At 53.6% G+C, this 27,801-nt stretch overlaps 1 protein-coding gene across 1 annotated transcript in view; it reads right to left on the bottom strand.

Annotated features, from left to right (window-relative positions):
- Nucleotides 1-27,801, bottom strand: part of JPH3 (junctophilin 3) — a 53,098-nt gene that overhangs the window by 8,808 nt on the left and 16,489 nt on the right. The window contains exons 3-4 of the mRNA XM_033069405.2: nucleotides 10,870-10,994; nucleotides 3,181-4,097 (exon numbers count right to left, since the gene is read on the bottom strand). Coding sequence (XP_032925296.1) covers nucleotides 3,181-4,097; nucleotides 10,870-10,994 — 1,042 coding nt within the window. The remainder of the gene's footprint in view (nucleotides 1-3,180; nucleotides 4,098-10,869; nucleotides 10,995-27,801) is intronic.

Raw genomic sequence — 27,801 nt, 5'->3', positions numbered from 1 at the left:
CAGGCTGCTTCCCTGCCTGTGCACATTTGCATTCAAAGCCCCGTGGCTCCCAGTTTGTTTTTCAGGCAGGAATGGAGAGCAGAGATTTTTCTGAGTGAGTTTTGGTCCAACCTGCACCCCCAGCCTGTTCCAGAGGTGTGCTGCTCTGGAAGTTGGAGCTGGCACTCCAGCTCAGAGCCAACCCCTGGCTCATGGATGGCTTGTGCAGAGCTGGTTTAGGGCAGATTATTTTTAAAACAAGCTAAGCTGGGAGGGTGACCTGGCTTCTGCTCAGGGATACCTCAGTAAGGCAAAAATAGCTCTGAGCATCCTTCCTGCTCGCTGGCAGCACCTTTCTGAGGGAGCCCAGCTGGTGGGAGGTGGGAGCTGCCCTTGGAGCCCCTCCTCTGAGGGAGCAGCTCCAGCTGTGTGCTGGGATCCAGGGCAGAGGCACTGAGCAGCCTGCAGCAGGGTGGGTCTCACATCTGCCCACAGCTGCTTTGCCCTGGAGCTCACACCCTGCCAGGCCACAGGGAAGGAGGATTTCAGGCCCAGATGGGAAATTGGGTTTTTTGGGGGGGATTGAGGAGCCTTGGATTGCTGTGGAGCTCGAGCAGGATCGGGGGGGTTTGCAGGGTGGGAATCTGCTGAGCACATGGGGATGGATGTGGGGTCTGTGGGATAAATCCTTCCCCCTTCAGCCTTCCCCTCCTCTTCCCCAGGGATTCACCACACTCCCTGAAGTCTGAAATGCTCCTGCTGGCAGGTGCAGGTGAGGTCACAGTTTGGGCAGGAGGTTGGAGCACAGATCCCCCCATTCCCCCCCACACCTTCCCTGCTCCTGTCCAGCCACCCCCTCCCTGCCAGGCCACTGGAACTGAACCCTGCTAGCACCCTGCAATTCCTGCTAGAACAAATTGTTGCTGGCATTGTGGGTTATTTAAATCCACATATTATCTCTTCCTCTGTATTACATTAGCTTCCTCCCAAACCTTCGCCATCTGTTCCACCCTCGGTTATGAATGTGAGAAAACTGAACATGCTGCTCCACAGCTCCAGCACTTCCAAAGTAGGATGTGCATCCTGATGGCTTTTCCATGCACTTCTCCATGCAGCCTGGGCCCTTCCTTGGTGCCAGGGCTCCCTGGGGATGGTCAGGAATGTGTTGGTGGCCCTTTGGGAGGTTCACTGTGACAGCTCCGAGGTGGGAGCACATCTGATGGGCTGGGTGGGGACACAGCCCAGGGCTGCTTGTGCCACTGATCTCCCCTAAAGCACGTGGCTCTCAGCGAGGAGAAACACTGCTTTCATCCCTCCTGTGGGCCCTGAGTGTCCCAGGTTGTGTTGTCAAAGGTGCTGGAACATCTGCGTGTGCCACAGCCTTCCCAGGGCTGGTGTCTGTGCAATTACTGCTGCTGCTCTTCCTCTGTGCCAGCCTGTCAGGCTCCTAATGCTGCCTGTCATGTCTCCAGTGCTTCCCAGGCATCCAGGCAAGGCCAGCCTGCGTGGCTCTGTTTTTCCAGAGCTGCAGGATGTGTCCTGTGGAGCCCCCATGCTCAGCTCACCCTCGGTGCTGGGTGGGAGCTGCTGAGCCTGAGCCCAGGGATGGGGAGGTGAGAGCCCCAGGGCTGCTGGGGGAGATTTATCAGCAGGGAAAATGGGGCAGATCCATCCCTGTGCACCCCAGGCTGCTCTGGGGGGATTTATCAGCAGGGGAGATGGGGCAGATCCATCCTTGTGCACCCCACGCTGCTCTGGAGGGATTTATCAGCAGGAAAAATGGGGCAGATCCATCCTTGTGCACCCCAGGGCTGCTCTGGGGGGATTTATCAGCAGGGGAGATGGGGCAGATCCATCCTTGTGCACCCCAGGGCTGCTCTGGGGGGGATTTATCAGGACAGGAGATGGGGCAGATCCATCCCTGTGCACCCCACGCTGCTCTGGGGGGATTTATCAGCAGGGGAGATGGGGCAGATCCATCCTTGTGCACCCCAGGGCTGCTCTGGGGGGATTTATCAGGACAGGAGATGGGGCAGATCCATCCTTGTGCAGCCCTGTGCTCCCTCCTCTCCCCCTCGGCGCTGCTGGCAGATGCAGGAGGAGCAGGGATGCTGCAGCCGTGGCAAATGTCACAAATGTCACCACACCTCGCCCACCTCGATGCCTCTCGCCTGAATTTTCGGCCTGACTGACAAATTCATTTCAGTTTCGTGACCAGGCACCATCCTGTGCTCCCCTGACAGGGAGATTTAGCTCCTTTCTGTTGAAATGTCACCTCCTGAGCGTGACAGGTTTGCCATTTCTCCTGGGTAGGTCTGGGGGATCCTCATGGGACATCTCCAGCCCTGCTGTGTCTGGCACTGACTCAGCAAGGGGCACTTTGGGGCAGTGGTGGCTCCCCCAGTGCTCCCAGCAGACCCCAGCACCTCTGCTGTCACTGCCAAACCAACGGGGACAGCAAGGGAGGGAGCTTCTAATGGGAAATCCAGAAATCCTCAAAAAAACAGGACTGCAAAAACCCTAAACCCAGCCCGAAGAGGTTCAGCTCTGTCCAGGTCCTGCCTGAGCTGGTGATGTCCAACCTCAGACCCCCTCCTCCCCAGGCAATTAATTCCTCATTAGTGATGGTTAATGGCTCACCCTCCTTGACTTTAAGCCCATTAATTCTGTTCGTGGAGAACAGATTCTTCCCTTCCACTTTGCAGCAGCTTCTGAGATCACTCTGTCTTCTCTCCTCAGCACCTCCAGCCCTTCCCAGCAGCCACTTCATGGCCACAATATCCTTGTTTCCCCCAAAATGATGAGCCTGGGGTGGGATGTCCCACAAGGACTTGTCCTGGACCATAACCCAAGGATGCATCACCAGTGCCTTGCCTGCTGCACAAATTCCCAGCAATAATGAGATTTTATTGCTGGCCCAGCAAAACCCCAGCTTGCTGCTCAGGGCAAATCCTGCAGGGAACATCCCACACCAACATCCAGCAGGGTGGGAGAAGGGAGGAGAGGGGATAATTCCCATTTCAGGGAACACTCCACACCAACATCCAGCAGGGTGGGAGAAGGGAGGAGAGGGGATAATTCCCATTTCAGAGAATACCCCACACCAACATCCAGCAGGATGGCAGAAGGGAGGAGAGGGGATAATTCCCATTTTCCAGATGTCCCTCCCAGCAGGATCCCCCAGCCCAGCCCTGCACTCACCGTACTGGATTTGAGCGCATCCCCACTGTCCTCTTCAGATTCTAGTGCAACAGGTAAAGATTTCTGTGGCGGGGAGAAGGTTAAGTCCCACCTCAGTAGCCGAGGTTCAGCTTTGTCCCCGAATCTCAGGTTTTCCAGTTTCTGCACCGTGGGCTCGGCAGAGGAAGCTGGCCTGAAATTCTCTTTGTTCTGGGACTTAGACCTCAGTCTCTGAACCCCGAAGCCCCGCTCTTCCCCACGGTGCTCGTCAGCCCCGCTCCTGCAGCCTCCCCCTTTGCCGTAGTGTCTTTTTTGGGTGTGAATCTCTTGCATATAAGAATCCATCCTCATGAGGGGCTTCATCTCCATCTCGTAATTACTCATCTTCTCCTCATCCAGCTCAAGCAGCTTGGAGCTCCCTGAGCTGTGGTTGTGAGACCTGTGGTGGGAAGTCCATGAAACCGCGGCTGGGGAATCTGTCCACCTCTCTCTCGGCTTGTGGTTGGAGGCCGAATGTTTGTGTCCCCCTCCGCTGCGGGCTCTGTACTCTTCGGGGACAGCAGCGGAGCCCTGCCCGCCGCGCATCCCGCTCCTGGCAGCGCGGCCCCCGCCGCCCTTCTCTTCGCTCCAGCTGTTGGGGCGCAGGTAATCCCCGCCGCGCCCCTCCAGCAACATCTGGATCTCGCCGCCCCTCTCTTCATCCACCGACAGCTGGCGGGAGAAGTGAGCGCTCTTGTTGCGGCAGGAGGGCCCGAGGGGCGGCGTGGAGCAGGGGCTGGCAGGGAAGCTCTGCAGAGGGCTGTCCTCGGGGGTCAGGTCCGACGGGGTGGTGCCTTTGCGGTACAGCTCGGGGCTCTCTTGCTGCAGGGGGGTCCCCGTGGACAGCACCTCGATGTCATCGCTCGAGTTCTGCCGCTTGGGCCGCTGGCATTCCAGCCCTTCGGGGCGGTCGTGGGGAGGAGAGAAGGGACAGAGGGAAGAGAGAGGATTATTCCTGTCCTCATGGGTTTGGGAGGGACAGAGAGAGAGAGATGATTGTTTCTGTCCCCGTGGGTTTAGGAGGGAGAGAGGGAAGTGGATTATTCCTGTCCCCATGGGTTTGGGAGGGACAGAGGGAAGAGAAAGGATCATTCCTGTCCCCATGGGTTTGGAAGGGACAGAGAGAGAGAGATATGATTGTTTCTGCCTCCACGGGTTTGGGAGGGACAGAGGGAACCCAGAGGATTATTCCTGTCCCCATGGGTTTGGAAGGGACAGAGGGAAGTGGATTGTTTCTGTCCCCATGGGTTTGGAAGGGACAGAAGGAACCCAGAGGATTATTGCTGTCCCCATGGGTTTGGAAGGGAGAGACGGAACCCAGAGGATCATTCCTATACCCACAGGTTTGGAAGGGACAGAGGGAACCCAGAGGATTATTCCTGTCCCCATGGGTTTGGAAGGGACAGAGGGAAGTGGATTGTTTCTGCCCCCATGGGTTTGGAAGGGACAGAGAGAGAGAAAGGATTGTTTCTGCCCCCATGGGTTTGGAAGGGACAGAGAGAGAGAAAGGATTGTTTCTGTCCCCATGGGTTTGGGAGGGACAGAGGGAACCCAGAGGATTATTTTTGCCCCCACGGGGTTTTTTTTTGTGGTGCAGAAGAGGGAGAGGAGGGTTGGGTGGTGGGGAGCACTGGGGTGGGATTGGGACAGCACTGGGACAGCACTGGGACAGCAGTGTCACAGCTGTGACAGCAGCCCTGCCCTGAGCCACAGGAACACAGGAAAGGTTTTCCAACCCCAGACAGGTGGATGCAGAGCTGCTGGGAGAAGGTTCTGCTGTTTTTTGGCATCCCTCTGACCACATTTCCTACCAGTTCCCAGTCTGGAAGCACAGGAAGGGAAATCTGTGATGTGGCTGGTGGCACTGTGCTCTGGGTTTGTGTGTGCTGAGTGACACTGGGGTCACCCTGGGTGTCACTGGGATCACTCTGGGTATGATGGGTGACATTGGGATCACCCTGGGATCACTCTGGGTATGATGTGTGACATTGGGATCACCCTGGGTGGCACTGGGATCACTCTGGGGGCCACTGGGATCACTCTGGGTATGATGGGTGTCACTGGGATCACCCCACACCACTACCTCTCACACCCCTCCTGGATGGGAACCACCTCAGTTTGTATCTGCCAGGTGCAGGAGGGAAATGGCCACATCTGGGCAGGTGTGCAGGAAAAACCCCACAAAGCTGACACCCAGGAGTTCTGTCCCAGAGCTCTGCTGCCCCACAGAGCCCAGCAGGACGTGGCTGTGTCCCTGCCCAGCAGGACATGGATCTGTCCCCAGCAGGATGTGGATCTGTCCCTGCCCAGCCCCAGCACAGCATGCAAGGACAGGGCTGTGTTCAGGCCAGCACCCCTCATCCTCCTCATCCCCCTGCAGGATCCTCATTCCTTCAACTCCACAACTTCCCAGCCAGTGTCACCCTGGGATGGCACTTCAGGAGGGGCTGAATTCTTCTGCTGGAGGAACAGGGAACAAAAACTCCAACTTGCTCATCACTGATGAAACACCAAATGATTTCAAGCGAGCTAATAGTGGTTAATTCTCTTTTCCCCCTCTCCAGTCATTCCCAGCTAAAGCCATGCTAAATTAGGTGAATAATTTGATAAATATATTAAGTGCCTAATGCCCCTGAAATGCATCTAATTGTGATTGCTATGGCGAGACAAGAAACGAGTCTGGAGAAGGGAGAGCTCGATTTTCATGGCATCATTTAAAAGTGATGAGCCTGCTCGGCCCTCTCTGCTTCTGCTGAGTAATTTTCCCTCTTGAAGCTTTTTGGGGAGCTGCTGGGATGTGCCTTCAGCCCTGCCAGGGTTGGGATACACACAGGGAATGCTGGAATCCCCACTGAGGGAGGGAAATTGTAAAAAAGCTGCTTGGAAATCTACCCAAGCAATGAATGGGAAATGGTCTCCTAATGACTCAAGGTTTTGGGACAACACTCACATCGTTTTCCCTGTTTGTATGTGGGAGACTGAATCTCCTGGGGTTTATCCAGGGCCCCTGAGCAATCCTGGTATTGTGGGGGATCGCTGAGGAGGAGAAAGGTGGAGTTCACCCCTCTGATTTCCTGCAGAATATCTGTCTCTGGGATAAAACACTTATTCTTTGGGGCTGTTTCCCAGTCCTTCCTGTCCCAGCCACCTTCCAAGATCCCAAATGGGAAGCTGAGGCACAGAGGGAATGAATGATTTCATGTGAGAGAGCTGGAATTCCTGTGGGAACGGGCTCACCCAAGGTTTGGTGCATCCCTCCCTGGGTTTTGGGCTTCATCTTCCCCAGTTCAGGGATTTTATTGGAGTTCAGGAATTTGCAAACTTCCCAGGGCCTCCAGAGCTGATCTCCAGCCCCACAGCCAGCCTGGCTACACCCACTGCTCCTGTTCCCCACAGAGGGGACAAGAAATGTCAGTGATGCTCCCCACAGCCACCCCAGGGCAGAGATTATCAAATCCCCTCATCCCAAACCTTCCCCAGCCAGCCCTGCACCCATCTGCCTCTCCATGGCCGAATTCCTGCAGGGCTGGGGCTCTGCTGGGAGCAGGACTGGAGGTGCTAGAAGGATTTTGGGGCTGGGGCTCTGGGAGGAGCAGGACTGGAGATCTTGGGGGACTCTGGGAGGAGCAGAACTGGGGGTGCTGGGGGGATTTTGGGGCTGGAGCTCTGGGAGGAGCAGGACTGGAGATGCTGAGGCTCTGGGAGGAGCAGGACTGAGGTTCTGGGGGGATTTTGGGGCTCTGGCAGGAGCAGGACTGGAGGTGCTGGGGGGATTTTGGGGCTCTGGGAGGAGCAGGATTGAGGTTCTGGGGGGATTTTGGGGCTGGGGCTCTGGCAGGAGCAGGACTGGAGGTGCTGGGGGGATTTTGGGGCTCTAGGAGGAGCAGGATTGAGGTGCTGGGGGGATTTTGGGGCTCTGGCAGGAGCAGGACTGGAGGTGCTGGGGGGGATTTTGGGGCTCTGGTAGGAACAGGATTGAGGTTCTGGGGGGATTTTGGGGCTGGCTGCCCCCCAGCCCCCCAGCCTGCAGGGATGGAGCCGTTTCCCCCTCCATGGATGCACCGGGGCCGCTTTGGGCACCCGAGGATGTGCAACAATTAGCCAGAGCTAAAATTAGTGCTGGGGCACGTGGTGTTCCTGGAAGAATGGTTGTGAGAGAGCCAAGGAGGATGCAGAGCCCCAAACCTGCATTCCCAGCAGCATGGAGACCTCTGAGGCCTCAGAGCCAAACCTGGGGAGCCCTGCTGAGGCACATTTGGGGTTTGGGAGCCGTGCCCAGCTCTGGGCTCTGCTCTGGGGTGCTGCTGTCACAGGGGGCTCGGTTCCCCAGCACCACCCAACCCTTGGGCACATCCAGGAATTGGGATGAACACCCAGGATGGGCACCTGGAGCTCCCTGTGGCTGGTGGGGATGGAAACCATGGGATACAAAACAGGGATTTTTTGGTTTTTACCTTCCAGGGATGCCCACAGCACCCAGAAACCCCTGTGAGCACTCCCTGTGCCAGGTGGGTGGTACCCACACCCACCTCCCTGCCAGGAGCACAGCCAGCACCCAGCATCCCAAAGGATCCCCTGGAAAGGGAGCACAGGCAGCACCCAGGGGTGGGTGGCACTCAGCACCCAGGGGTGGGTGACACTCAGCCCCCACTGCAGCACTGTGGGTGGCACTGGGGACCCTGCAAGGGGCACAGCCAGAAACCACAAATCTGAATGTGGGGGGAACATCCAGCACCCACAATGCTGAATATGACAGGAACATCCAGCACCCATAATCCTGCACAGGGTGACAAATCCAGCACCCACAAATCTGAATATGGGGGGGCACAGCCAGAAACCACAATTCTGAACATGACAGGAACATCTAGAACCTATAATCCTGTACAGGGTGACAAATCCAGCATCCACCATTCTGAACAAGGGGGCACATCCAGCACTCACAATCCTGTAGAAGAGAGACAAATCCAGCACCCATAATTCTGAATATGGTGGGTACATCCAGCACCCACAATTCTGAATAAGGGGAACACATCCAGCACCCTCAATCTTGAAATAGAGTGCACATCCAGCACCCATGATCCTGTGGAAGGAGGGCACATCCAATACCCACAATTCTGAATATGACAGGAACATCTAGAACCCATAATCCTGTACAGGGTGACAAATCCAGCACCCACAATTCTGAATATGGGGGGCACAGCCAGAAGCCACAATTCTGTACAAGGGTGACAAATCCAGCACCCACAAATCTGAATATGGGAAACACATCCAGCACTCACGATCCTGTGAAAGGAGAATACATCCAGCACCCACAAATCTGAATACAGGGGGTACATCCAGCACCCACAATTCTCTATGAGGGTGACAAATCCAGTGCCCACAATCCTGAAAGAGTGGGCACATCCAGTACCCACAATTCTTAATATGAGGGGAACATCCAGCACTCATAATTCTGAATATGGGAGACAAATCCAGCACCCACGATCCTGTGGAAGGAGGGTACATCCAGCACCCACAATTCTGACTATGGGGGGCACACCCAGCACCCACAAATCTGAATGTAAGGCACACATCCAGAACCCACAATTCTGAATATAGGGTGCACATCCAGCACCCACAATTCTGAATATGGGAGACAAATCCATCACCCACGACCCTGTGGAAGGAGGGCACACCCAGCACCCATGATCCTGTGGAAGGAGGGCACTCAGAGCCCTGCAATGCCAGCACAGTGGTGCCAGCTGTCCCCGTGCCCTGCTCCCAGCCTGGGCTCTGTGGGTGACACACCCATCGTCTGCCCGGGGACACTGCCAGCTTGCCGGGCACATCTGGGACGCTGTGTTTGTTTTTTTAATGTGCTCTAAGTGGAACCACCTTTCCTCCCTTCCCCTCTGGTGGCTCACACACCCCCCAGACAGAGCTCCAGCCACACAAACCCCAGCACGAGTCAAGAGCCCTGGCTGGGAGGTAGTAAAAAATGTATTACCTAAAAATATCTTTCCAAGAGGTGATTTAAACCAGCAAAGTCTCGTGGCAGGAGGAAATGGAGATGAGGAACAGCTCAGGGCTGGAGAAGCCCCTGGGAGCTGCAGCCCTGCCAGAGAGCTCAGATCTGCCGTGGACAGGCTGGGTCTGGGCAGGAGGAGGGAGGAGAGGGTTTGGAACGAGGCTGAGCCTCCTCAGCAGGCTGGGGATGCAGGGATGCAGGGGATGTTGGGGATGCAGGGATGCTGGAGATGCAGGGATGGAGGAGATGCAGGGGATGCAGGGGACGGAGGGGATGCAGGGATGCAGGAGATGCAGGAGATAATGGGGATGCAGGGGATGCAGGAGGCGCAGGGATTCAGGGATGCAGGGGATGCAGGAGATGCAGGAGATGTTGGGGATACAGGAGATGCAGGAGGTGCGGGGGATGCAGGGATGGAGGGGATGGAGGGGATGGAGGAAATGCAGGAGGTGCAGGGATGCAGGGATGTTGGGGATGCAGGAGGTGCGGGGATGCAGGAACTGCTCGGAGCGCCGCCGGTTCGGGATGTGCCCTGGCTCGGGATATGCCCCTGACTCGGGATTTGTCCTGACTCGGGATGTGCCCTGACTCGGGATGTGCCCTGACTCGGGATGTGTCCCAGCTCGGGATGTGATGTACCCCGGCTGGGATGTGTCCCCGGTTCGGGCTGTGCCCCGCTCGGGCTGCAGCATCCCCCAGACCCGGCAGTTCGTGGTGCTGAGCCCCCGCAGCTCGGCGGGGCCAGCCGGGCCAGGCGGGGCCAGCACAGCCGCTGTCCCTTGTCCCCGAGCTCGGGAGCAGCCCTGAGTCACCGGCAGCATCCCCTGGAGCGGTGACAGCGAGTGAGCAATCCTGGCTGGGAGCTGGGCTGGGCAGGGCAGCCACAGCCGCCTCCCGAGGAAAACTTCTCAGGAAAGCCCGGCACACATTAATTAAGGTGTTAATTAATGCTGGGGGCACCCGGAGCTCCCCACTCCCACCCGGCTGCAGACCCCGCTCCCCAAACCTTTACTGAGCAAAAAATGATAAAGCAACAAGGAATGTGAAAATGAGGGAAGGAAAGGAAGGAAGGAAGGAAGGAAGGAAGGAAGGAAGGAAGGAAGAAAGAAAGAAAGAAAAGAAAAGAAAAGAAAGAAAGAAAGAAAGAAAGAAGAAAGAAAGAAAGAAAGAAAGAAAGAAAGAAAGAAAGAAAGAAAGAAAGAAAGAAAGAAAGAAAGAAAGAAAGAAAGAAAGAAAGAAAGAAAGAAAGAAAGAAAGAAAGAAAGAAAGAAAGAAAGAAAGGAAAGAAAGAAAGAAAAAGAAAGAAAGAAGGAATTTGCCACCAGGCAAGCCTCAAATGTGGATTTTCCCAGTGCACAGCTGAGGGAAGGGTCATGTCCCACTGGGTCCAAACTTTCCAGAGAAATCAGGAATTGCACAAACCATGGGTGTGAAGTCAGTGGTGACCTCTGGGGTCATCTGTGTTTGCATCCAGAGCCCTTGTTGGGCTCTTTCTGTGCAACCATCAAGGGCTAGGAACTAAAAATTGGGGGGAAAGAGGAAATCCCAGGAAAAAAGCACTGAACAAGGTGGAGTTGTTGGGTACTGAGAGCCTAAATCTCCCAAAAATCAGCGCTCAGGGGAGGTTTGGGGGGTTTGGGGTGTGCCAGGGCTCTGGGACTGACCGTTCTCCCTGTGCTGGAAGGAAGGTGAGAACTCTTTGGCAGTGATCCTGGCGATCCGCGCCTCCTCCTGCGCTTTCTGTGCCGCCGTCACGGCCGCCTCCGCCTTGGCCCTGGAGTGAGAGGTCCTGCAGGAACACACACACACACACAGAGCACCCATCAGAGAGCTCCTGACTGCCTGGGGCACCCCATTTCCACATGGAACACCTCACATTTCCTCCAGCACCCATCAGAGAGCTCCTGACTGCCTGGGGCACCCCATTTCCACATGGAACACATCACATTTCCCCATGGAAAATCTCACATTTCCTCCAGCACCCATCAGAGAGCTCCTGACTGCCAGGAGCACCCCAATTTCCCATGGAAAATCTCACATTTCCCTATGGAAAACCCCACATTTCCTCCAGCACCCCATCAGGTGGTGCTGCCATGGAAAACCCCACATTTTCCAATGGAAAACCCCACATTTCCCAAAGGAAACCTCACATTTCCCCATGGAAAACCCCACATTTCCCTACAGAAAGCCCCACATTTCCCAATGGAAAATCTCGCATTTCCCAATGGAACACCCCACATTTCCCAATGGAACACCCCACATTTCCCAATGGAAAATCTCGCATTTCCCAATGGAACACTTCACATTTCCCTATGGAAAACCTCACATTTCCTCCAGCACCCCATCAGGTGATGCTGCCATGGAAAACCCCCCATTCCCCCATGGAAAATCTCACATTTCCCCATGGAAAACCCCAAATTTCCTCATGGAAAACCTCACATTTCCCAATGGAAAATCCCACATTTCCCAATGGAAAATTTCACATTTCCCCCAGCACCCCATCAGGTGGTGCTGCCATGGAAAACCTCCCATTTCCCCATGGAAAACCTCACATTTCCTCATGGAAAACCCCACATTTCCCTACAGAAAGCCCCACATTTCCCAATGGAAAATCTCACATTTCCCAATGGAATACCTCACATTTTCCTATAGAAAACCTCACATTTCCTCCAGCACCTCATCAGGAGTGCTGTCATGGAAAACTCTCCATTTCCCCATGGAACACCCCCCATTTCCCCCACTGCAGGGATATTCCTCTCCAAACCCCTTTGGCTGTGAGGAAGGAGCTGCTTGGGGAATGGGGGATTTTCCAACACCTCCATGAGCTGCTCCTCAGCCTGGAAATCACGCAGGAAATTCAGAATTGGGATTTGTGGGATTTGTTCCCCCCAGGGTCTCTCCATCCCATTTCCCACCCCATCCCAGCAGCCTCTCCCACGAGCCTCCAGGGTTGAATTTAAAGCTGGTTTGGTGTTTTTTTTTTTAACCAAACCCGTTTGCTTTGGGGATGAAGAGAAAAAAAAAAAAAAAAAAAAAAGAACATTTCCACGCCCACCCCCAGGTTTTGCGTAAAATGCTGGATGTAAATAAATACTGGGAGCAGAGGGGGGTTCGGCTCTGGGGCCGCCTCCACCATCCCTTCACACATTTGGATCAGGGCACTTTTTTTCCCTTCTGGCTCAACAACTGTCCCTGCACTCACTGATGATTCCCCAAAGGTTTTTTTTTGGATGGCATTTCATCCCATCACTCAGGATTTACAGCTTCTCTGAGAGCATCCTCCAGAGCTTGCTTTGCCCCTTTTTTCCCCTTATCCCAGCTATCCAGGCACTTTCAAAAATTCCTGCTCCCACCCCGGTGCAGGCAGGGTTATTTATAACTCTGCTGATTTCTTTTCCCTCCAAAATCAGGCCCTCCATCTCCTTTAATCATTTTTTTTCCTGCCTCTCTCTGAATTCCCTCTAATTTCTCGACATCTGCGTGGAGAGGGAGTGCCATTTCTGACAGGCTCCTAAAAATGGAAAACAGGGCCAGGAATGTGCCTGCTTTGCTTGGGGAACAGGGAGTGAGTGTGGCTGTGCTGTCACCTGTGCTCCTCTCCTGCCACTCCTCAAGTCTTTTTGCTCTAATAAATTTATTAGGCTGCTTTATTCCCAGCCTTTGGAGTAGCCCTGGGTGTGAATCTGAGCTTTGTTGGAGGTGCTGTGGTGATGCTGGAGCAGGTTCTGAGGGTTCTCTGTGATTGATGCACCCAAAAATTGGGTTGGAATGGGATTTTACCCACCTGGAGTGCAGCACTCAGGTGGGGTCAGAGGAGGGGACAAAGGTGTCACAGCCCATCCCTGTCAGGATCCCAGCCCTGCTGGTTCTGGAGGAGCAGGGATGCCCTCATGGAATGGTTTGGGTTGGAAAATGCCTTAAAATCCATCTCATTCCAACAGATTCCACCAGTCCAGGTTATTCCATGCACACCTCAGGGATCCAGGGATCCCTGTGTGCCCTGTGCCAGGGCCTCACACCCTCACAGATATTGGGAATTTCTTCACCTAAACCCACTCTTTTCCAGCTTAAAGCCATTCCCCTGTCCTGTCCCTCCATGCCCTGCCAAAGTCCCTCTCCAGGTCTTTTTTCAGCCACATTTTTGGCACCAGCATGGTCTGTGGGCACCAAACCTGTGGATGGAACCACAGAGCCAGCAGGAGGTTAAAATTCAGATTCTGAGCTCCTCAAACCTCTGGCATCTTCCAGGGCAGATGTGGATTTGCAGATCCTCCATCCACTTATCCCTGTGCTGTCCCCAGGGCTGGGGCTGGCCCTGCCTGGCTGCTGCACCTCCCCAGGTCCCTGCTGAGGATTAACAAAGTCTGAGCTTGCCTGGCCCGAGCTCAGCAGCCAGGATTACACTCTGCTCCTCCCTGGAGGGCGGCTGGAGGCTCTCATCCCTCTCTCATCCCTCTCTCATCCCTCTCTCATCCCTCTCTCATCCCTCTCTCATCCCTCTCTGCCTGCCTGGCCCATTCCAGGGGCTGGGACACACAGGGGTGGTGGCACAGAGGGAGGTGACACTGGAGGAGCCACCACCACCCCAGTCTGGGCTTCTGGGGTCACACAAATTCTGCTCCTCTCTGCAGCATTCAGCACATCCTGGATGGAATTCACGGGATCATTGAGGGTGGAAAATGATCCAGGATCACCAAATCCAAGCTGTGCCCCTTCCCCACCTTGTCCCCAGCCCAGAGCTCTGAGTGTCACCTCCAGGAATTGCTGGGACACCTCCAGGGATGGGATCCAACCCTCCCTGGGCACTGCCAATCCCTGACCACCCTTCCTTTCTTCCAGGAAGAAATTCCTCCTGAATCCAACTAAATGGATTAAGATCAGCATCCCTGGGGGATGGAAAACTCATCCTGAGATTCTGAATCTGCTCATCCCCACGGACTCCCAGCATCAGCCCAGGAACTGCAGGTAATTTAAAAAATGGAAACCTGTGGCTTTGGCTCAGAAAAGGTTAAAAATCAATCAGATCAATGAAGCCACCTCTGCTCCAAATCCACTCAGGAGGGATGGGATTGCCTGGAGCAGATGGGACACACTGGATTCCCCAGAACACACATTAATTGTTTGTAAAGCTCCCTGAGACGCTGGGAGGAGTGAAAAGCAGAATTATGGAGATCCATACGTTGCATAATAAAATCCATAAGTATTCCCAAATAAATGCCAGTAATCCAGTTAGTGCTCGCATGACTTTGTCACATCCTAAATTTACCAGCTGGCTCCTTTCTCCACGCCTGCTGCTCGTGGCGTGTGCTAAATCTTAATTCCCACTTAATTGCCTGGAGTTTATTTCCCTGCAAAAGAGTTTTTTATTTTTTTTTTTCTCCCTGACACATGGACAGGGCCTGATCTCATCACTCTGCTCCTCTTTCCCTAAGTGCTGCCATGAATTTTTTTTTCCACAGTGAAAATAAGGCTGGGGCCTTCCTGATAAATCAGAATTATGGGATGGTTTGGGTTTGGGAGGGACCTTAAAGATCATCCTGTTCCTGTGGGCTCATGATGGGATGGAGGGAAGAGTGATGCAAGAGGAGCTGTTTAATTCCTCCCACCTCTGAGCATCCCCAGCCTCCTCCTCCAGCTGGGCTGAATCCAGGGACAGTGGAAGTGTCCCTGCCTGTGCCAGGCTGGGGTGGGATGGGATTTAAGGTCCTTCCAACCAAACCATTCCATCATTGCAGGATCTCAGTGCCCTTCACCCAAGCTGAGCTGGGGGAGGGTGTTTAGGCAAACATTGGGATGGTTTGTGGCTTTTGAGGGGTCTCAGGGCAGAGAGTCCCTGCTGGGGCCAGCCTGGAATATTTCATTTATTAATTTTTTTTTTGCCAAGCTGACTCACTCTTCTCGGGCAAGTGGTCAAACTGGCAAGGGGAGCTGGCAGGAGGCAGGGAAAAATCCCAACCAACCAGATTCCCAAAATCTCTGCAGATCTCCTGTGATTTGGCCAGAGCTGACAGGGGAAGGGATAATACCTGGGCCTGCTTCCTAATGCCAAGTTTATCAGCTCCAGCTAATCTATAAGGAGCTGGAATCAACTGATTTGCAAGGAAGGACTTGGCTTTTCAGGAATTCCAGCAGGGACTAGAGCTGGGCTGGAGTGAGCAAGGGGTGGATCCAAGAGTTTGCTGCAAACCCAGTGTTGGGGCTGGTTTAGCCAAAAAAAAAAAAAAAGGGGTGAACTCCCAGCAAAATCCTCAGGGATTCAGGAAGGAAGGAAACCAAATTCAAACCAGGTGAGGCTTGAGAGGTGTTTGGGTTCCAGGAATGCTTTGGCAGGAGAACAAGTGGGACAAAGTGCTTTAAAATTAGGCTGGAAATTAGAGCAAGTTTACAGAAACCCAGAAAGGTTTCTGAGCTGGAAATGTGACGCCTGGAATTGCCAGGATGGCACCTGGAGCCACAAGAAACCTGAATCACTGGTGAGTTTGGATCCACCCAGGGCAGGGATTTGTTTCCCTTATTCCTATTTTTCCAGCATTTTTGTACAGAAAATAAATTCCAATAAAAACCAGGCAGCAGACACTGAGCAAACTCCTTGGGGGTCAAAGGGAGAAATCCACATTATTGGGAATGTTAAAAAGCATCTTATGGGAAAATAAGATTCCCTGGCTGAGGGAATGTGAAATTCCTGCTTTATTTTTGGGATCCTGTGCAGGATCTCCCAGAGCTCTCCCCTAATCCCAACTCACACAGGAGCACCACGAGGCTGCAACAAGTCCCAAACCCATTTAAAAAATCCCTATTTTCATGGAAAACCTGGAAATTGGCTCGTTCCCCACGGGCTTCACTGGGAGTGGTGAGGATGGAGTTAAGCTGGCAGTGAGCTCATCCCTAATGAACAGCCTCAAGTTTTCCTAAGGGGCCAGGTTGGCTCCATCTGATCCACTTTGTCTCCAGGTCAATACTTCATCAGGCAGCTTTGGGGCTGGTTTTTTTCCTCTTTAAATGCATCTTTATCTTCCTATAGGAGGGAATGTTTTCTCTCCCTCCATTACAGAGCTTCATGTATTTTTCAAATGGCAAAAATTCAATTAAAACACACGCCAGCTGCAAGGAAATACTTCAGGAAAAATTCAGAGAGAGCATTTGCAGGGCGTTTTAGACTCTCTCATCCAAACTCCTGGGGTCAGGAAAGCCTTGGCATGCACTTTGTCCTGGGAAGGGGTGGCTGGATGAAGGAGAAAAAGGATTTTCAGTGCAGCCTCTCCATGTGGAAAAGCCAGGCTGGCATGAGGATGGGAAGGAGGTGAGGAAAAGGAGATTTGCAGCCTCTCCAGCGGGAATCCCTGGGCTGTGTGCACTGCACCGGGGTGTTCTCCAGTCCCTCTGGCACAGCAGGATCCAGGATCCACCAAGGAGCACAAAGCACCATCCCCAGGGGATGGATGAGGGATCCCATAACCCTGCTGAGGATGTGGGATCGCTCTGGGATGGGACAATGGGATAGAGGGATGGGAATATGGGATGGGATAATGGGATGGGATAAAGGGATGGGACAATGGGATGGGATGGGAATATGGGATGGGATAATGGGATGGGATAAAGAGATGGGATAATGGGATGGGAATATGGGATAATGGAATGATGGGATGAGATGGGAATATGGGATGGGATAATGGGATAAAGAGATGGGATAATGGGATGGGAATATGGGATGGGATAATGGGATAATGGGATGGGAATATGGGATAATGGGATAATGGGATGGGATGGGACAATGGGATGGGATGAGATGGGAATATGGGATGGGATAATGGGATAATGGGATGGGATGGGACATGGGACAATGGGATGGGATAATGGGTTAATAGGATGGGATAACGGGATGGGACAATGGGATGGGATGGGACAATAGGATGGGATGGGACAATGGGATAGGACAATGGGATGGGACAATGGGATGTGATAATGGGATAATGGGATGGGATAATGGGATGGGATAATGGGATAATGGGATGATGGGATAGGACAATGGGATGTGATAATGGGATGGGATAATGGGATAGGGCAGGAGAGGCGATCCCATTCCCAAACCCCTCCCAGAACGGGATCAATCCCTACAACAACCCCGGGAAGCTCTGCCTGCTCCGGGCAGCCAGGAGGGGAGGCTTGGCTGGGCTCCGTGCTCTCCTAGACGGGACAAATTGGGACTGAATTATTAATAACCTCTGCAGACTGTCTGCTTTCCACCTCTGCGGGAGCCTTTCTGATTTAGGGCACGGCTGCAGTGCCCATCCCGCATCCCTTCCCCATCCCTGGGGTTCCTCCCGCATCCCTCCCTCTCCAGAGGCTCGGCACCAGCAAAGCCCGGAGCCAGGCTCTGTCTAGACGTGGTCCCGAGGGGATGGGGAGATGGCAGCAATTATCAACCTGGTTGTTATTTTCCCTATCTGGCGTTTATTGCCCCGCTAAAAGCCGCTCCTAATTGCAGCCTGGCTCTGGGCTGTTATTGCAGCGGGCTCGCCGTGAGTGATTTGTGCAGCAGCAGCAGCGCTGCTCCTCGGGGGGTGCGATATTAGACACACCAATTAGCTGGCTGTGGATAAATTCCCATTTACCTGCTCAGCGCAGGCATTTTTCCCAGCCCCGTCTGCTTTCCTCCCCCCCCTCTCTCCGCTCAACGTTCTCGCTGGAATTCTTAATTAAGGGGAAAAAAGCTGCTTAATGTGACCTCTGACATGACGTAATGCAGCCTGGCCGGGCTCTTTGCAGCCAGACACGGAGCAGGTGCTGTGCATAGCAAGGAGAGAGCCAGAGCTGCCAGCTCCAGATGGAGATTTGGGGATGGATCACCCTGAGCAGGAGCAGGAAAGCTCCCACCAGTTGGGAATGGCACGGGGTGGATGGCGTGGTGACCAGAAAATGGGCCTGGAAGTCACATTTTAAAAGAGTTAAGGAAAAAGAAATGCTCAAACACTTTAATCCTGGAGGAAAAAAATCTCCTCGATGTGTTTGTTGCTGCTCAAGGAAGCAAATTACAGAGAAAATGTTGTGGTCAAAAGGCAAAATCCGAGTTTCCCTGTAGTTTTACAATGGGAAATGCCACATTAGGGGGGAAATCATTCCCTGGGCAGCTGGGACAGGAGATGCTCCAGGATTCCCAAATTCATGGAGACAGGGCTGGAGCCAGCTCTGCTCTGCTCACTGCTCCAGGCTCCTGTGCCAGAGCCTTCCCCACCTTTGTATTTTTGGAGTTACAAATGGGGAGTGAATTCACTGAGGAATCTTTCACCATTTTACCCTGAAATTCTGAGTAAGGGGGAAAATCTATCCCAGGCTGTGTCCTCGTGTCCTGTGCCTTGTCCTGGAGCAGCCAGAAGGAGTTTTGCTGCAGAACTGAATTCACAAGATGGAAAGGTGCAAATCTCAGTGACTCAGGAGACAGGGATGGGCCATGTCCCCCAAATTCTGGGAGAAACAGCTCAAACCACATCCCTGAGCTGGGTCATCCCCAGCGGACAAAGGTGAGAGCCTCAAATGCCAGGATCATCAATCCCAAAAAAACGATTTCTTTATTTTATCTCTATTTTTACTAAAAAATAAATGCCAAGAAACTCCAACTGCATGGACTTTAGAGGCTGGGCCAGCACCCAGAGGCCCCAGGATGCTCCCAGGAACACAAGGAATAAGCAGGGCCAGGCACATTCCTGCATTTCCCTTCCTTTCAACTTGGTGCCCCCCAGCAAGGACAGGGAGATGATGCCCTGGGTGTTGTTCACAGCTGGCCAGAAAATCAACATCTGGAGAGGGAGCCTGATCCCTGCCATCTGTCCCTTGGGATGGAGCTCTGCAGGAGGCAGGGCACTGAAAACACCAGGTCTGCCTTGGGAAGGGCTGTCCCAGCTCAACCCAGAGTGCTCACTCTGCCCCCAAAAGAGGCAGTGCTGGCACAGGGGTGCAGCCAAGCTCCAGCAAATTCCCTCTCCCAAATCAGACATGGAGTAAAGAGCAAAATCCAGGAAATTCCCTCTCCCAAATCAGACATGGAGGGAAGAGCAAAGTCCAGCTGCAGGGATGGATTTTCCCCTTTTCCTATGAACAGGAACACTGGGCACTTCCTCCTGGATCCAGCAGCATCCCATCCATCACCAGGACACTCCCAAAATTTCCTCCTGTGGCTGGGCTGATGCTCTCACAGGATGGAGAAGGGGTGGAAATCTCAAAGCAGCACAGGGGGAAAAGCTCAGCCAGGCAAAGGAGCCCCAGGGAATCCTCAAATCCCTCTGAGGAGCCACCAGCACAGCCCAGCCCCTTGGGAATCATTAGAGGTTTTTTTGTTTCTGTTTTTGTTTTTTTTTTTTCCTTCAGCCAAGGGAAAAGAAGAATAAGAGAATTTGGGGATTCTTTCCAGGTGAGGGAGATGCTGACAAAAAGCAAAGCTGAGCTGGTTGTTGAATTTCAGTTTTAATTTGGATGCCTAAAAAGAAGGAGTTAAACCAAATTTCAAAGCAAACCACACAAAGAAAAGTTTTTTTTTCCTCTCCTGACCCTTCACCCCCTTCAGGTTTTGGCTGAAACTTTTTGGCAGCTTCTCAAGTTTTGGTCACCTCAAGCAAAACAGAATTTTGGCAACTGAACTTTCCAGGCAAATTTTTTTCCCTGCTGTTGGAGGCACAGAAGCCTGGAAGAGGCAGTGAAATGTTGTCCCTCCCTTTCCCCTGGTGATGGAGAAGATCCATGAACTTCCTCTCTTTTAACCCAACAGCAAAACCCCACCCTGAACACAAAAACCTCACCCAGAATCGAGAAAATTCTCACTGAACTGAACTTAAAATTTAATTTCCAGGCAAGCCTGGCCTTGGGCCAAGGCAAGGAGCAGGAATGGCCTCGGGAGCAGAGTCAGAGGGAGGGCTGGGGACTCCTGTGCCACCTGCAGCCCTGTGGGGCAGGACAAAGGACACTTCTCCAGGTGATGTGACAGGGTCAGAGGGATGGGAAGCTGTGTGTGGATCAGGATGTTTGGGAAGGGAGAACATTCTGGTTTGCTGTGTGGAGCTGGGAGGAGGCTGAGGAGATGCTGCTGGGCAGGGCTCCATGGTCCTTGGGGGTTATTTCAGCTCAGGATATTCTGGAATATTCAGAATTCTGGGATTCCTGCTGCCTTCAGCCTTCAGTGATGACTGGGAAGTTTTGTCTTCTCTCAGTGATGTCCAGCCCCAAAGTTTTTGGACACAGCCACGGGTGGGGACACAGCAGCATCATCTCCACCCCCCCATCACATCCCCCAGGAACGGTGAGAAAATGCAAACAAAGAGTGTTTGGCACAATTTCTCGTCATTTTAAGCACAAGATTGAGGCACAAATCACCCAATCCCCCTCACTCAGCCAGCTCTGGTGGGTTCAGGCAGGAGGGAGAGGGGCTGGAGGTGCCTGCAGGGCTCTGTCCCCAGCCCTGATGACCCTGGGGGGAAAAATCAATAAATCCTCCCCATTTCCACAGCAATGAGCATCTCCTGCCTGCCTCAAACTGCAGAGCCCACCCAGGACCAGCCACTTCCCTCATCCCAGCTGCCTGCTTGGCTTTTTGAGCCCTGAAATCAGCTGCACATCCCCCAAAAAATCCCATTTTTCCTGAGGCTTCTCAAGCCATCCCTGAGCTGCTGGGCCCCTGCTCATCCCATGGGATGTCCTGGATGGGATGGTGGCCCTGGGGACTGTGGGGTCCCTGCTCATCCCATGGGATGTCCTGGATGGGATGGTGGCCCTGGGGACTGTGGGGTCCCTGCTCATCCCTGGGATGTCCTGGATGGGATGGTGGCCCTGGGGACTGTGGGTCCCTGCCTGCTCCCCAAACCCTGGAGTGTTTGCAGCTCTGGTTTGCAGGTCTGAGCAAAACCCCTGAAAATTTCCACTTTGAGCAGCCAACAGCACAACAGGGGAGGGACAGGGAGCCCAGCCCTGCCAGGAGAGAATCTGGGCTTTTAATTATTTCTGCTTCACCTCCTTGCTGGGGGAATGAGACACAGACCTGCCAGGGACACAGCTGGGGATGGGGAGGGGCTCAGCCCCAAGATTTTCACCTCTGCCACCACTCACCCCCAGCACTGAGGGGTTGGGAAGATCTGGGACAGCTCCTTGAATGTCCCCAGGATCCCCATTCCAGTGGGGACAGCCACTGAGCCCAGCCTGGAGCCCACAGACCTGGTTCTTTTCCAGAAGGGAATCTGATCCTGGAGAACTGCTCATGGAGCCACCATGGGACACTCTGTGACACTGCCCAGCCTGGGGTCACACCGGGAAATCCAACAGTCCCCAAAACACCCCCTGTGACCCAGAGATGGGACAGGATGGGGAGGGTTTGGGATGTGGTGGCTGCTGTCCCAGTTGGATGTAAAGGGAACTGCAGATCATGGAAAAAGGGGGTTGAAATGGGATAAAATTGAAAATTAAATCCCACTGGGTGCTGGGCTGAGCACTGGACATGGCCACTGTGGGATTTTAGGGTGCCCAGCACCCTGAAGAATTGGGATTTTCTCAGTCACAACTTGAGAGGGATAATTGGTTGGACACATGGGTTAAATCCCCCTGGGATTTCCAGGGGGGAAATTTGCTTAGCAGGGTCTATGGTCAAATCCTTTAATTTCCTGGATTAGAAAGTCAGGACAGCTTGTCATTTGTCCTGTGGGGAGGAGGTGACAGAAACCTCATTGCTTGGCGCTTTTCAAACCAGAGAGCCTGGGATAGCCCAGCCCATTCCCTGTGCTCCCCCAGCATCCCAAACTCGGGGGAAAGGAAAACCAGGAATGTTTGTCACACACCAAACCATGGATAGGGGATGGTTTGGCTCATATTTATCTCACTGGAGAGGGAAACTGGGAATGGCCAAGCTGGGATCAGTGGTGGTGGCTGAGGGGTGGGAGGGCAAAGAAAACCAAAATCCCACTGAGCTGCTCTGCCAGGCTCTGCTGAGGTTTCTCCTGTTGGAATATCTCACAAAGTTTCATTCCTACAAATTGTCCAGCTGGTCCCTGGAGCCTGGGGGACACATCCCTGCCCGTGGATGGACACAGCCCCTGGTGGGGTGGCTGCTGGGGACACACTGAGCCAGCCCAGAGGCTGCTCCTGACTTTTGACACGGCCACAAAAGGGCTTAAGGCTGCAAATCCTGTCTGAGCAGGAAGTTATTAAATTGGCATGGCAGGAGCACGTCAACAGCCACAGTGGGCACACCTCATCCCTCAGGAGCTGTGGGGAGGGAGGGATGGGACACTCCAGGATGGGAATGTGCCTGCCCTGAGTCAGAGGTGTCCCTGTCTGATGGGGACACAGCAGCAGGAATAAAAGCTGATCCCTCATTTTATCCCCTGAGCCCTGGCAGCAGGAGCAGGGAGGGAGGTGGCAGGGAAGTGGCAGGGAAGGAGGGAATGCTCAGTTCCATCAGCAGCAGAGACTATCAGCAGGCTTTGCCCCTCTGGAAGGTTTAGGGCTGGGGGAACAAGGAAAAGGTGCTGTGAGGAGAATCACCTCCTCCCCAGCTGCTCTCAGCTCCATCCATCCCCTCTGTGCTTCCCTCCCTGACTCTTTGTACCCTCAAGGAAAGGATAGGGAGCCCAGGAAGGGATGGGGGGAGCACATTCACCCCACAAGAGACCTGTGGGGTCCAGGTGATGCCTCAGTGACCCCAACAGGGCCCAACTCATGGGCTGAGGTGACTCCAGCAGCACTTCTCCAAAGGGCCATGAGCACAGAAATCCTCCCTGCACTCCAAGTTACCCAGAGAGGGGCTGGTGGGAGACCCTGCCCCAGCTGGGCATCAGTTCAGCCCCATCCCTGCAGCCAGCTCAGCTCTGCCCCATCCTGCCTTTGTTTGTCCCTGCTGTCCTGGCCCAAGGAAGGGGACACAAACCCCTCTGGGGGCCCTTAACCCCCAGCCCTCCTCCTCCTGCTCCCTCTCCATCAGCAGCAGGAGCCCCTGGGGCAGCAGAGGCAGGAGTAGGGTCAGCCCCCCCAGGCACCCAAAAAGCAGCAACCTGAAATCAAAGCAGCTCAGACAATGGCAGAGCTGCAGGCTGAGGCAGAGCATTAAGCAGCAGCATTACCAGGGCTGGGGACAGCCAGTGGGGTCATTAAAGGCACCAGGGAGAGCCAGTGGGGACATTACCAGGGCTGGGGACAGCCGGTGGGGACATTACCTCCACTCACAGAGCACGGCTTTTCTCACAGCAGCTTTGTTTTTGTCTGAGTTTTGCCCGGGCTGTTTCCATTTTTCTCAAGTAAATTCCTGCTTGGCTCTCAGAACCTCCTGCACTTTGCTGCTCAGCTCTCAGGGGCTTTTCCTGTCAGCTGTGGACGATGCTGGGCCCTCTCTGTAGCATCCAAACACTCCCTTCTCCCTTCCTCACTGCCAGCTTTGCCTTCATTTCCTTCCTTTTCCTATTTTCCTCCAATTTCCCTTTCTGAAGTTGAATGACACTGTGCTAATTTGCAGCCCAGCTCCTCCTGAGACTGTGGAGCTTTAATTATATTTTTCTCCTGGTTGGTGCAAGGCTGGGCTATAATTATGGCAGGAAGAGCATTACTTAGGACTGACCTGGGAGCAGCATTCCCTCTGGGATCCAGGGCACTGGCTGCTCCCAGGAATTCTGATTTTAGGTGCTGGACAGCAGATCCTGCATGCTGGAGAGGAGCAAAGTGTTTGCCACGAGCCACCCATGACACCAGTGATGTTCCCTCCTCCCAGGCACTAATTACAAACCCTTGCACTGTGGAAGCAGGAGGAAACCCTGGAGAGTTGTAGGGTCTGTCTGTTGTGCTTTAGAACAGCAATAATCCATCCTGGAGAGCTGGAGTGAGCCCTGATCTCCCCTGACACCCCCTCCACAGGGGCTGGGGAGCTCCCTGGCCACCTTTGCTGCCTGGATATTTTATTTTATTTTATTTTATTTTAGTGGGTGATGTCACACCAGTGCCTGCAGATAATGTGCCTGAGGTGTCAATTAGCACTAATGAGATGGGACTGGGGTGCCCAGTGCATCCTTCATCCTTCCAGGGGGGCAGCAGGAGGAGTGCTGGCTCTTGGCTGATGTGAGAGGGGATGAGGAACTCCCAGAGCACTCAGAGAACACCCTGAACATTCCTTTGAAACAGGCTGGAGAAGAGTTCCCTCTGAAATCATGGAAAGATTTGGGTTGGAAGGGATTTCAGGGTTCATCCAGCTCCACTCCTGCCATGGGCAGGGACCTTTCTATCCCAGGTTACCCCAAACTTTCTCCTTGCACCCTTCCAGGGATGGGCCAGCTGCTCTCAGCAGGAATTCCTCACCCTCACTCACATCCCTTCTCTCTCTTTCACTTCATGAACAATCCCAGGGAATTATGCATTCTCCCATTTTAATCCCAGCAAAGAATATTTCAGAAAATATCCTCTAGCCCCTAAAAGAGATCCCTTACAAGTGCAGGTCTCACTGTGCTCTGCTCAGACTCTAACAACTTTGGGAAAGCAATTTCCTTGTCTCAGAACACTGTGTTTTTAGCCTACTTTCCTCAGGAAACGGGGCTCACTCCTGTGATTGTGCTGTTTATATATCTATATGCCATCACTCCCACACTAATAACTTTTGAACGTGTTGGCCAATTCCAACCAAATCTGACAGAGCGGCAGAGTTTTCAAAAATACTGAATTCTTACAAATTTAATGAAAGCCGTGGGTGGGCACAGATTTTTATTTTTTTTTTCCCCCTACCAAAGGAAAGGCTGCAGAGTGAACTCAGATCAGGCAGAAAAGAACACACACACACACAGAGCCATGCAGGTGCTGGGAAATTGGAGTTGGTGTTGGCATTAGAGGGGGGATATTCCAGCCCTGAGCCCCAAAAGCTCAGGGATGGGCACAGGATTCTCCCCCAGTTCTGCTCTGGGACACTGGGACGGTGCAGTTTGGTGTGGGCTCTGCAGGGGAGGGTTCCTTCATTAGGAAGCTTTAAAATTAATCGGACTAAGATTAATAAGAAAGCTTTTCTAGCTGGATCTCAGTATGTAAAACCTCGCTCTGCTCTGGTTCTGCAGGCTCAGGGACTCTGCCAAAACCCTCGGGGGGGGCGCAGAGCTCGAGCTGAGGGATTGGAGGTTTCAGACAAAGCGGTTTAAGGTAAAAGAGCAGAGATTTACATGGGATATTGGGGAGGAATCCTTCCCTGGACCCACCTAATCCCATCCAGCTCCACTCCCCACCCTCCCTGCTGCTCTCCAGCAGAGCCCTGGAGCACCCAGTCAGTGCAGGGCAGGAGCTGCTCACCCCTGGCATTCCTGGTTTGATTTTTAACCCCTTCTCTCCCATAATGAGATGGAATATTACACATCAAGAGCTCATGAAACATCCCTTCCAATCCATGGGGATTCCAGGATCACTCCCATGGTGCTCCAGGATCATCACCACTTGGGATAGAGGATGCTCAGCTTCTCAGACCCAGCATCCCATGGCAGACTGGAGCTCCACATTTCCAGGATCCATTCCCCAGTGCTCTACAGCTCCACATTTCCAGGATCCATTCCCCAATGCTCTACAGCTCCACATTTCCAGGATCCACAGCATAGTTCTCTACAGCTCCACATTTCCAGGATCCACAGTTCTCTACAGCTCCACATTTCCAGGATCCATTCCCCAGTTCCCTACAGCTCCATATTTCCAGGATCCATCCCCCAGTGCTCTACAGCTCCACATTTCCAGGATCCAATCCCCAGTGCTCTACAGCTCCACATTTCCAGGATTCCAGCCTTTCGAGGCATTCCCATCCATCCCCAGATCACAGGGAGAGATCTGCTCTTCCCACTCCTCTGCAGTCTGCTTCCTACCTGCCATTCTAGTGGGATTTTTAATTTTTTTTCCCAGCCATCAGCTCACAAACACCATCAAGCCCAAATGTGCTCCCAGAGCAGGCCTGGGAGGCTCATTCATATTGCAGATAAGCCCTTGGCAGACGTGCTGATAAAGATTTCAAGTGTGACTCTGCATACAAATATTCCAGAGCCAGCAATTAATCCAGCACAGGAGGCTGAGGAGGTACCTGGGTTTTTCCCCTAACCCCAGCCCTTTTTCCCAGCCTGGCTGCTAAATATAGCTCTTGCTCAGAAAACAGAAAGGAATGACATGCTCTAATAAACCACCCCAAAATGTGATACAAAGAGCCCTGAATTCTCCAGAGGAGCTTTTCCTCCTCGCCTCACCACTGGTCTGGGAGATTCCTGTGAGCTTCAGGTGCCTTTTGGGAGCCAGCTACAGGGTGCTTGAGCTGGGCCTGCTTTGAGCTGGGACCTTATTTCAACTTAAATTAGACCTGGCTCATTTTCCCCTTCCCTCCTGCTGGTTTTCAGCCGGATCAGATCCCAGCTCTGGATCTCTGAGCAGTTCCATGAGGGCTGCACAGGGAGAAGGGGATCCAGATCTGCTGTTTTCCAGCAGAGCCTCAACCAGGGCAAACCCTCCCCGGGGCTGAAGCCACATATTTGACTGGTTTTCCACTCAAGAACCCTTTTGGGAATGGAAATAGCTGGGAATCCTCAGCTGGCTCAGAGCTGGCTCATCCCTCTGGGATGCAGGAATGTGGGGATGCAGGACTGCTCCCTCTCACTGCCAAGCTCTTTCTTCTCCATGGCTGGGGAAGGGCAACCAAGCTAAGCTTGCTGTCCCAAACTAAGGAATTTCCTGGACCTGGAGTCCTTTCCTGTTTATGGAGAGATGGTGAAACCCCACAGTGATGCCCAGCTCGGGGATGGTTCCTCTTGGCCATGAGTCAGGCAGAGGATTTGGGCAAACAGCACCTCAGGAGCTCTTCTGCTTACTCAAGAGGAGAGGGAAAAATGGGATAAATAACCCAGCACCCCCTAAGTGACAACTCTCAGTCTGTGACAGCCACCAAGGTGTGACAACCACCACCCCCTGCTCAGGCATCCCTGCTCTGGAGACCCTGGGGAGGCTGGGAATCACCATCCCACTGGGAATCACCAGAGGGATCCAACTGGGCTTGGACCCACCTTGTTCTGAACATCCCCCCAAGGCTGCTGTGAGGTCCAACCTGCAGATACCCACCATGAGCTGCTTTCCTCCAGCAGCACCCTTACCACAACACAACAAAACCAACAAAAACCTTTCTCCCATTTAACCCCAGCCCCCAGAGACACCAGGACGGCCAGGACCCTCTCACCTGGACATGGACACCCCCAGACACACCAGGACAGGCAGGACCCCCTCACCTGGACATGGACACCCCCAGACACACCAGGATGGGCAGGACCCCCTCACCTGGACATGGACACCCCCAGACACACCAGAACAGGCAGGATCCCTCACCTGGACACTCCCAGACATACCAGGATGGGCAGGACCCTCTCACCTGGACCTGGACACCCCCAGACACACCAGGATGGGCAGGACCCTCTCACCTGGACACCCCCAGACCCACCAGGATGGACAGGACCCCCTCACCTGGACATGGACACCCCCAGACACACCAGGACCTCTCACCTGGACATAGACACCCCCAGACACACCAGAACAGGCAGGACCCCCTCACCTGGACATGGACACCCCCAGACACACCAGGACAG

Source organism: Catharus ustulatus, chromosome 11, assembly GCF_009819885.2.
Source record: "Catharus ustulatus isolate bCatUst1 chromosome 11, bCatUst1.pri.v2, whole genome shotgun sequence".
Taxonomy (NCBI): Eukaryota; Metazoa; Chordata; class Aves; order Passeriformes; family Turdidae; genus Catharus; species Catharus ustulatus.
Note: the sequence above shows the minus strand (reverse complement) of the source record. Positions and strands in the feature narration are given on the sequence as shown.